The 12,055-nt window shown below is 37.5% G+C and overlaps 1 protein-coding gene across 1 annotated transcript in view; it reads right to left on the bottom strand.

Annotated features, from left to right (window-relative positions):
* LOC125246971 (neogenin) overlaps positions 1-12,055 on the bottom strand; it is a 159,673-nt gene that overhangs the window by 57,437 nt on the left and 90,181 nt on the right. Inside the window, 1 exon segment of the mRNA XM_048158133.1 lies at positions 772-908. Coding sequence (XP_048014090.1) covers positions 772-908 — 137 coding nt within the window.

Raw genomic sequence — 12,055 nt, 5'->3', positions numbered from 1 at the left:
GCCCTAATCCTCTTCCGTAATAATCAGTCCTTAACCATCTGGATGAACAGATATTTCAGATATTTGACCATGAAGTCCACACACATTGAGCTATATTCATAAACCTCATTCATAAACTGTTATATGCAAATTGTCAGATTCTCTCCAATGCTACAATAATGACAGAATGGTTTTATGTCAGACGATTTTACGTAAGACCCATTGTGCAATTTTTTTCCCCCGTTTTCTGCACATTAAAATTTCTCCAGCGCTTTTTGAATGGATTACCACTGTGTTGCATGTCAGGCTATTATTGTGGCATCATCTGCTTCATATTTGCTTGTCACATTAAAAAAAAGAGAAAATTGTGGTTGGTCAGGTGGCCACATCCTGTCAAAATCATGGCTATGAGTTTGAGTTGTGCACGCAATCACGTCTAGAGCGCAGACGCTTTTAAGATTCAGTGCAAAACAGCAGAAAGTACATTCTCATTCAGTCTCCAAAAAATAAAACTGATGATCAGCCAAGAGATAAAAATAATGAAAAAGAAAACATAAAAAATAAATAAATAAAAACAAAACAACGCTTTGAAGTTCCTCCTCCGCAGAGGAAAATGCTGTCTAGACACGTGTGTGTTTCCAAAGCCGGAGCAACATTGCACATAATTACATACGGGGATGTTTAGTGCCGCTGAACTCAATCATTCACAATTCACACGATTCTCAGCAGGTTTGCTGGAGCAATTCATCTAAGATATGAATATGTTTTCACGAAGCTGTTCTTGACACGTACCGTGCACCGTGAGCTCCGCCTGGATCTCGCTGGTCATGTTGCCGCTGTCCGCCTGGCAGACGTATATCCCAGCATCCTCTTCAGTCAGGTTGACGATCTGCAGGCTTCCCCCGCCAATCACAGCAACACGCTCATGGCTGGAAAAAAGAGACACAAGGAGATGAGAACGTGTTGAGATGTTGAGAAGACTTTTCCTTTCAGGAAATGTATTAGTTCTCAGGAACGCCAGCCATCTCGAGCTGGGCGCAATAATGGAATTAAAAACAGGATACAGTATGGATTTTATTTCCTGTGGCTTTTCCTGTATGGCTTGACTGCACTGAAAGCAACATCCCTGGAGTGAGGTTTCTAGAGGAAAACAAACTACTGTTCCAGGTTTCTCCCCAATGATTCAGAGGCAGGATGAGACCGAAGAGAAGTGAGTTAATCTAAGATGAGCCGCGAACAGAAGGAAAAAATAATCAATAACAAGAGAGGAAAGATAGTAAAGAGAAAAGAGGAAGGGTGATGAGTCTACAGGGTCCTGCTGAACACAGTCAGACCTCCAGCACATTACTTTATTATTAAAAAAACCCCATTAATTAGTGAGTTTGAGTGAGGATGGAGAGTAAACCAGCCAGAAACGATGCCTTCCCACATTCACAGAACAAAATCCACCTGCTCATCCGTCAAGAAGTTTCTTCCAACATATCCGAGCATCAAACTAGGGCTCAAAGTGACAGTGACAAAGATTTTCACAAAAATATGAAGCAGCACAACTGTTTGCAACATTGATAATAAGAAATGTTCCTTAAGCAGCAAATTAGAGTGATTTCTGAAGGATCATGTGACACTGAAGACTGAGTAATGATGCTGAAAATTCAGCTTTGATCACAGGAATAAATTACATTTTATAATATATTCACATAAAAATCAGTTATTTCACAATATTACTGTTTTTCTGTATTTTTGATCAAATAAATGAAACCTTGGCAAGCAGAAGAGACTCAAAAAGATTGTTTTTTTACAGACCTCAAACTTTTGAACGGCACACATTTTGACTAAAAACTGCAAAACAAACACATCAAAAATGTTTTCTTCAAACACTGCGAGAACACTAACAACATCAACACTAACACAAATGTTCAGAACGTTTTCACAACCTCCACATAACGTTAGCCAAATGTCTCCTAACTTTCTTTCCCTTCTCAAAGTCTTGCAGGGAAGGCAAAGCACCTGATCACGGGAGAGTCAACCCCTCGTTTGCGCCAGCGGCGGCTATATTTAGCATCCCCAGCCACTGTTTGTCTGTGATGAGACAGCAGGCGCCGCTCTGAGAAACTAGGTCCCCGAACCCAATGAGAGATTCGTTAAACGCATGATATGACAAAAGTCAGATGATGCTGCGACCATGAACGCTGTGGGAAGCCCCTGAGAGACCTCAGGAGGGGGGCCGTCGAAGGCCGGGTAATTAAAAAAGAAATTAAAAACGAGACGAGTCTATAAAGTACAAAGAGCCTCATTAATTGTCTTTTAGCAAGACATTAAAACTCCAGAATGGAAGAGGGTAGCAGAGCATGATGGGTACAAAGTTTGTTTTTAAAAGAACAGTTCAGCATATTCTGACATCATCCCAAACCTGACAAATGGAGAGTTTTTATGCATCTTTATGCAGATTTGGTAATGAACATGGTCCCTTTTAGCGTTGTTAAAAGTCGGTACTGAAATGTTAAAAACGTGAAGATCACTTGTTGAATATTTCCCCCTAGCATTTTGAGCACTGTTGAAATTAAACACCTCTGATTGGCCATTGAGTTCACATGCTGTGTTTCCATTACCCTTCAAACTGCGCAAATTGAAATTGCAAATTGAAAATACGCCTAATGGAAACACGTCAATTTCGGCAAAACTCCTATATAACGCAAAAAAAGTTTTTACACTTGCATGAGGTGGTCTTTCAGGCAATTTGCAAAACTGCGATGGAAACTGGATGGTTTTTCACATTTACAGGTCACTTGGTGTATGTAAAAGTCGATCAATCTTTAAATATATGTTTGGACAGAAGATGAGACAGAGTTCTTAAACTCATAAAAAAACAAAAGAATTATGGGAATACTGGATTCTAAACAACAAAGAAATGCCACAATATCAAGCTCTCGAAGCAGATATGAGGGAGAAACACCCAGAAACACCTCATACGTGGCCACCCCCATGTATAAGGGGCTTTCCTTGCCATTAATGCTTGGATAACACGCCTACGTCTCTTTCGATTAACTCTCTGGAGTCGGGTAACACGCCGGCACGTTTTGCAGGATTTTTTTCACATTGCAGCAAAACAGATTTAAAATACTCTGTCATTTTTTGTCATAGAGACATAAGTAATATATCAATTGAAACTATAGAATATCTTCTTTTATTTGTGTACACTCAGAGTAAAAACAAGAAAACTAACATGATGCGTGATCTCTCGTCTCCCTCTGAACGAAGTCCAATCTGATAGTTCTCAGAAAATGAACTGTAACTTGTGAATACTAATGGCACAAAAATTTGACTTGTGTCTAAAAAAACGTTGAAATGACAGACATTCTCTGTTTATGTAATCTGTATGAATAGAGACACATGTCAGAAGTCTGTGATTCAGCTCATTATCCGCCAATGCGGCCACACCCATGGAGGGAGCGCTATTCTGAGGCAAATTCTGAGGCAATACATGCATTCATCGTCTCAATCGTGTATTTATTGTCTTCAAAAGTGTTTTGAATAGCCATAGTTAGCGATCGCTGGAAGCCTGTTAGTTTCTGGATTGTCACGTGGCCTATTCTTCTTTAGATTAATTTGTGGACTAAATGTGCACAGAGCGCCCTCCGGCTGCAAGTATGAATTGAAAACACAGTATCCAGTGCTCACAGTGATGACAATAAATATTGAATAAATATTACTCCTCTGTATAGAAAACTGACATAAACATGAGAATCCATCAATATTTTTCCAAATGTGCATGCTTTTAAGCTAAAAGCCTATATGAAATGCCATAGAGGTAACATAATTGTTCAGACACTTTGCATCACAGAAATGCATTATATTTTAAAGTATATAATAGAATACCATTATTTTAAATTGTAATAATATTTCACAGCATTGCTGTTTTTTCTGTATGTTTGATATACACCATGATGAGCTTGAGACATGACCACAGAGGGTTTTTTCACAGTCTACCTGATTGAAAGACCTCATTATTATGCAGCTCATTAAAGGTCTTTTATGCGATTCTTTTGTCTTCTCAGGTGTAAATCACCCATTATTCATGATGATTCACGCCTCCATGCATACTGTGTTTCTTCACAAAAAGTGTCTTACAAAAACTAATTCAATATATTGTTATAAATGAACAAGTAGGCAGCATAATTTTTACATAATTTTGAAGCAAAAACTCTAGTCTACAACCTCCAATACCCAGAAGTCTTGTGAACACATATATAATATTATTTTTTTGTTCTTATTTCAGTGACTTAAGTTTTTTGTTTTTTCAATAACCACGCATAAACGTTATTCCTTCAAAAATACAAACATGTACATACATGTTGCTCACATATTATGGTAGCCTAGTTTGTGCTGAATACAGTGTAATGACACTTTTTCCATTAATATGTTTATGAACAACTGAAAAAAGCACAAATGTCAGGGCATGTCAAAACTTCTCCAGGCCCCAAATCAGCCTCAGACTCCAGAGGGTTAAAAATAATGGCTAGTGCGGTGACTGCGATATACTTAAACCTACTAACATCCGTTGCCATGATTTTTGGAATGACTTGTCACAAGAGGAAAAAATGACGTTTTATTTGCATAACATCAGTTAATGGAAATGTCATCATTTCTCAATAGCTTTAGAAAATATCGCAAAAGTTGTGTGTAAATCTGTAATGGAAACCAGGCTTGTGATTGGCTACAATGATCAACGCTTCAAAGATGGGACTGAATGCTTACACACATACACACGGGAGCGTTTGTGTATCTGTGTAAGCGCTCGGTGAAGAGCGTGAAAGATTTCTATTTACAACGTTTTTGAAGCGTTGATCATTGTAGCCAATCATAGACTGTTGAGTGCATGAACACAACGGCCAATCAGAGGCTTTTAAGAATCCACTCAACAGCACTCAAAATCCTAGGGGGAAATGCTGGTATTGTTACATTTTTAACATGTCTGTACCGGTACTTTTGACAGCTGCAAGAAAATTCTGTTTTGCTGTAAAAAAAATAACATCATACATGTTTGGAAAAACATTTTCAAACAATCCTTTTTGGGCTAACTATGCCTTTCAATCAGTTTAAGATCCTATTCATGAATATTTAAAATTGGTACTGAGTGCCTCAAACTAAATTATAAATAAATCCTCCAAAGATCTGAGATCACAAAACCACAAACATGACGACATCTGAGGATAAAAATACATTTAAATCTTTTAAAAAAAAGTAACTTTTTATATCCTGGTTGTTACAAGACAGTTTTAATCAAATATTATTCTCTTAAACTTTATTCTTTTAAATTTTGAGAACATCTGACTGAACATCAACACTTTTCTTAAGGATTCTTATGTTAGCTGTACCGCTTTAGGATTTATAATCAATTTCCCAGCATTCCCCAGTTCAAAGGCCGGTTTAAATTTACTGTTGTTTGCTCATGCTGATCAACCATTAAAAACAAAATCAATTTGCTATAAATGTTTAAAATGCATGCAAACACTTCCAGGATGTCGTGTGTCATAAATATAAACATAGAGCGAGATATACTAGTGAAAAAACATAACAAATCAAAGTATTGCACAAAGAGGAAGTGCTTGCTGAAAATTTATGCCATTCATCCAATGCTGGACGCCTCAGAAGGAGCTGCTTGCTTTTGGTGAATGTGCGTTTGTGTGCGACGCCTGACTGGATTTACAATATACTTATTTTATAAATCTCCCCTTGCAAATACTCCAGCCTGATGTTTGTGTTGAGAGGAGGTCGAGTATCTGTCATCAACACAAACATCCATCTTACAGCGTCCCGTCTGGAATACCCAAAACTGCTCGGTCTCTGGCTGGTTTGATCAACGTCAGCGAGGACAAAAGGTGTTCTTGTCAGTGAAGCAAGCGATCCTCATTCATCCGAAGAATTCCTCCGTGATCTGCTGGCTTTCTGTAAAGCACTAAACGGCATTCCGGCTCTAATCCGGAGATGTGATTCAAACGCGAGATAAGACACAGGATGATCTGGGTCCAATTCTGTCACTGATCTACCACCAGCTTTCCGTACATATCCCGACACTCTTTAAATTAAAAACATTTAGAAACTGGCCTCAGATCAGTGCAACAGCGCTCAAACCATTTATCTGACCTGTCTTAAAAAGACTGGACAGAAATCATTTGAGGGACTGGGCTCTAAATGAGTGTTTATGCACAGTCTGTAATGAATGAGCGCCTGAGCTGATAAGGAGGTGATTTGTTTGCTCAGTTCTTGCGAGCCGTCCGACAATCTTCAGATTAGAGTTACAACAACATGCCAGAGAAGCAAACAATGGAGGAGGGCAAAGAATGTGACTTAAAGAATGTGATCTTAAAGCCTCTAAACACACTAGTTTTCGAGATGATTTGCTCTTAGTCTTCATTCTTGGCATCTTTCTATCTTAAAAGCTTAGTTTACGCAATAACGAAAACTGTCATTTACTCTCCCCTCATTTCACACCGCTATTTATTTAACCCTCTGGTGCTCTTCGTTTGTTATTGACCGAAAAATTGTACGTTTTTTTTTTTTTTTTAGAATTTTTTACTACATCGAAATGGTACAAAACTTGGTAAAGGTTTTGGCACTTGCTATGTGAACACACAAAAAAAAATCATGGACATGTTTTAAAAATATTGTGCTTCTTGCTGTCAAAAATGAACTCATTGGAAATGAATGGGAGACGAATTTCATCTAGTGGAAGCGTTTGGTACTGCGGCCAAACAAAATCTTACTGAAAGCTACATTTTTGAGATATCAACCTCAAATTTGGAACACAACTTGTTTAGGTTTATGGCTTTGATTTTCTTGCAGTTTTAGAGTAAAACGTGTTTTTGAAAATATATATTTCATATAAAAATTAAAAAACGTATTTTTGTGCATTTTTCATAATAAACTTAAAATTCTGTAACTTTTAAGTTTTGTAAACTTTTTTCACTTCAGAAATAATTTGCCAAGCGTCATCTTTGAAAAAACTTCAGTCTGTGCTCTAAAGCATTCAAGATTTATGACAGTTTAGGTTGTAAATTTAATTTTCAGGTCTATGCTCAAAAAGTGAATAAATGGATTATAACTAATGCATAAATATAATTTCGTACCATAAAATCCCCTAAAAATACAAAATATTAAATAAAAAACATTATCAAACAAAAATACAGTACATTTATTTGTTAAAAAAAAAAAAAAAATTGGTCATTTTTGACCGCCACGCGAAGAGCACCAGAGGGTTAATAATTTTTTACATAGAACAATAAAAAAATTTTTTAAAGAATATTTTTACGAATTTTCACAGGTCTATTCTGAGCAAATTACATAAAAAATAAACTTAAAAAAAAAAGTTATATTAGGGCTGTCAAGCAATTTTTTGGTCCCACTTTATATTAGGTGGCCTTAACTACTAATTACTTAATCAAAAAAATAAGTACAATGTACTTATTGTGTTCATAATGTATTGCAAAACACTGCCACTGAGGTGGGATACAGGTAAAGTTAGGGATAAGTATGGTGGTAATCGACAGCCCAAATAATTAAATATATATTAAATTATATACTGTAACTGTATAGAAAAGAGCCATGCAAAGATCCTATATTAATGCTCTAAAGGTTTAAAACACTTTTTTAGGTGCACTATTCCTTTAAAATCATTTCAATCAAAATCTAAACCAGATCTCCTATGAGAGGAAGAGCAATCTAGTCCGTTTCCACTCACAATGGGGCTTTTACCAGAGTAAGCACTGAAACTCTACAGGGAAAAAGTGAAACTCTGAAGGGAAGATTTGGATTACACACACACACACACACACACAGTAGAGATGTTGTCTGAGCCATGATGGACTCTGTCTGCCCCTCTGAGGGACTGGGCATTGTGGGTAATATGACATTATTAGAATGTATCCAGCATCAGGAATACATTACATCGCCCGAAGACCATGAGAGAAGCAATTACGCCGTAAATAGAGTCTGTCAGCAATCATCAGTCCTGCACAGACAACCGGCAAAGAACTGCAATTAGACATCTAGCCGCTTTCAATCGACAGTGCGAACTGACAACAAGCCTCATCGGAGGAAGCCGAGAGAGACGAGGACGGGATGCTGCACACACGAGCTGAAGGGGGTAGTTAGCGTCTTAAACAGGTCATGATTAGTCTGCTCAGCTCACTGATACAATCAATTCAATCTTTATGCAAACCATCGTTTCAAATTACGGTGGGCGGGATCCAAGCGGCGAGGATGCATTACAACAGACAGCAGCAGAACAGAATCTCAATGAATTTCAATGAAAATCCTATGAAGCCAATGGCTCTGGTCCAAACACTAATCAGCTGCCTACGTAGACAGCATTTTAAATGCACCACTGGCATGCTCTTCACAAGAACCCTTTAGACACAAACTGATGCTGCACAAATCACTGCATCCAGGATAAGTTTCATTTTTATAGTTTTTTGTGAATAATTACAATTAAATGTAAAATGATGTACCCCATTTTTGTGCATATTTATACACTACATATATTGGATGGATGGATGGATTTTTCAAACCACTTTCCCTCTACAATTCCCAAATTGTATTCCAAAAAAAAAAATGTATAAAAGGAAGACAAACATCATTAATTCTGCATGGGCCGCAGCAGGGATGGAGCTTCATCCCAAATCTTATTAGGGCAGCAACTGTCAGAAAAGAGGCCGAGCGCTTGCCATCCATGAGCAAATCTAAGAGGTCTTTTCCTAACATTCAATACCTGCAAAATCCAGTCATTTTCATTAACTGAAATAAATGAAGTTGAAATCAAATGGCGAAGTGTACGCCATCTTGGAACAGTCAGATACTTTCGTCACTCACAGTAAAAATCAATGAGTTTTCCAAGATGCCACAACATTGCAAAAACCACAAAGATTTTGATATAATAACCTTTCCCAGGTGAGAATGTGTTGGTTTATTAACCCAACACTACAGGTTTTTAAACTATGGTAACTTTTTAACACCTTCGTCTTGTTGTATTCTGTTAGTTTAGTTTATTATAATGTTTGGATCTACACAACGCCACGTAACATTTGTTAGTTAATCATAACTATGGTTGCAGACACACAGTCAACTTGCTCTCGAGTGTTCACGGACCAGCTTTGACCTTTTCAATATGGCAGACGGCTTACATATAGCAGCCCATAGAAACAGCCGCTAATGAGGATTCTATGTATATACAGTATATATATATCCAGGTCTTGACATTAACTTGCTCTCCAGCCACTGTGGCTAGTGCTAGTGCCACTCAACATTTTCACTGGCCACAATTTTGACATGGGGAAAAACTGCCATATAGATATTTTTGATATGATCTCATAATTTGGCAGCAGGTTTATTAGGCTGCTGTCACTTTAAGACTTGATGCACGGATCCAATATACTGTTACACATGCGTTTTCTTTCTCAACTGTTTACGTTCACTTAAAACAACTGACTGTGTTTATGTGAATACTCACCAAGACTGGCATTATGACATTACTTTGTGTGTATTTGACTGTTTAAGTGCAATAAGCAGCGAAAAAGAACTTAATTTAGTACTGAGAGGCGGCTTTATGTACGCACTCTGGGTGTGAGAACAAAATCTGCAGGAATGAGTAATGTTATGCGCAATCCCACGCCGAAATTCAAGCCCTGTAACCCCAAAAATATTAATTCGGAGCAAATGAAATTAGTTAATGAGGCGGGTTTGTGTGTCGCTGTCCTAGAGATGAGAAAGCGACAGCTGGTATTGTGTATCTATTCTGTGGAAAATGAGATTTCGAAGCATTTCAGATACTTCAGTATCGATATGTATCGGAAAATTTATTATCTCAGATGCCTTTTTAAAAGACTACAATTGAAAAATGCACACATTATATATAAAATTCAACCCACCAAAGTGGCTATAGGAGTGACTGCACTGTAAACCCTAACTCTCAAAATAATTTGAGTCGGACAAACTTAAATTAAACAAATTAGTTCAAATCAACTTTTATGAGTATTTATAACTTTCTTTTTCTTTCAAGTTCACAGAACTGATATATTGTAAGTAAACTGAACCGTTTCATTGTTTTGAATTTTATGAACTTATTTCTTTTGAACTTAAAGGTGCCCTAGAATCAACAATTGAATTTACCTTGGCATAGTTGAATAACAAGAGTTCAGTACATGGAAATGACATACAGTGAGTCTCAAACTCCATTGTTTCCTCCTTCTTATGTAAATCTCATTTGTTTAAAAGACCTCCGAAGAACAGGCGAATCTCAACATAACACCGATTGTTACGTAACAGTCGGGATCATTAATATGTACGCCCCCAATATTTGCATATGCCAGCCCATGTTCAAGGCATTACACAAGGGCAGCCAGTATTAACGTCTGGATCTGTGCACAGCTGAATCATCAGACTAGGTAAGCAAGCAAGGACAATAGCGAAAAATGGCAGATGGAGCGCACGATTTAAAGGGGCCGCGTGCTGAATCAGTGCATAGTTAATGATGCCCCAAAATAGGCAGTTAAAAAAATTTATTAAAAAAAATCTATGGGGTATTTTGAGCTGAAACTTCACAGACACATTCGGGGGCACCTTAGACTTATAATACATCTTGTAAAAACAGGTTCTAGGGCACCTTTAAGTTTAACTGAAACTGGGTAGGGATATCGATTTCCCAGCATGCTTTGCCAATGGCACTTGAAAGGGAAGTGTTACATAATGTTTCTTGTGCAAGATTAATGTTAAGTGGGAGATTAATGTTTTGTTATGCTAATTTAGAAGAGTTTCTAAAGTGGGTTTTTGGAGAGTTACCATCATGGTGACAAGTGGGCTTGGTTTGAGAGCAAGTACGTTAAATGCCTTATATTGCTGTACTCATTCAGCAAATGCTATACCATGCTATTTTTAACATGTTAGCAAAAAGCAAGATAGCATTTTCTGAATTAGCTTAAGTTAACACTACTAAAAAAGTTCACATTGAGGTTACATTAAAATTTTAAGTTAAATCTACGAATTAGTGTACTGAAAGTTAAGAACAATTAAAATGTATGACTACAAAATAAAAATATGCCAACTTGCTTAAACTTTGAATTTTTTTATTTCCTCAACTTTTTTGAGTTTTGCCAACTTATTTGGGTTTACTGCTGAAATACACCCGCATGTGGCGGGTTGCTAGGTGTTAATGTCAAGCACTGTATTTATCCATCGTCTCCATGATATTCTGGTCTGTAGATACAGCTCGGGTACTTCTTTTAAAAGTAAATAAGGATTTTTGGACTAGTTAATGTTTTGTGATCATTGCAACATGATTTGAAGTGTCATTTATGTCTGTAGCACAGATGGGTTAAAGATTTGAACAAAACCCTAACACTAAAGATGCTCAAAAGTAATAGTAACGTTTAGTACTACTAATCTGAGCCACTGTATGCTGGCAGACATCGGTAAGATCTACTGTTGACCTTGAAAAAGTTATAGATCAGCATCCATGCAAGAACTTGAAGATAATCCTAGTGTAAGGGAATAAAACACAGAGGGTTAGAAGATGAAAAGAGACAAAGTGGCAATAAAAAGCATGTAATCGCTTTTGTCCATGTCCACAATGCAAACATTACCAAACCCAGCGCTGAAATCACATCAGGGTAAATATTCCAACACAGAGGGCGTAATAATGAATGATAGAGCGCTGGACCCCTGACAGCCCATTTACATGCCGTGACAATTCAGTCCTTTCTACATTATTCATGTCCACCCGATGACAACAGCGAAACCTCCTCTGGAAAACAGAGCAGTCACATCAGGAGAGAGGACACCAGCTATCCTGCAAACTATTCAAGGCAATTTACAGCGTGTAAATGGCGTGCGTGACTTTAGATGAAGCCGTGTTCCAGTTAAGAGCATCATAACTATGCCGCGCACATACGAAATTACACAATGGCCACGTGGGAACGCCACGCGCCTCTATAATATCCATTTACGCAGGCGTCAGTAATTACCTCCGGCAGATAATAAGGATATTTTACGCTGAGGAATTTGGACAGACGCTGAATAGTCGATA

The sequence above is a fragment of the Megalobrama amblycephala genome, linkage group LG15 (assembly GCF_018812025.1).
Source record: "Megalobrama amblycephala isolate DHTTF-2021 linkage group LG15, ASM1881202v1, whole genome shotgun sequence".
Taxonomy (NCBI): Eukaryota; Metazoa; Chordata; class Actinopteri; order Cypriniformes; family Xenocyprididae; genus Megalobrama; species Megalobrama amblycephala.
The sequence above is the reverse complement of the archived record's forward strand: the minus strand, read 5'-3'. Positions and strand labels throughout refer to the sequence as shown.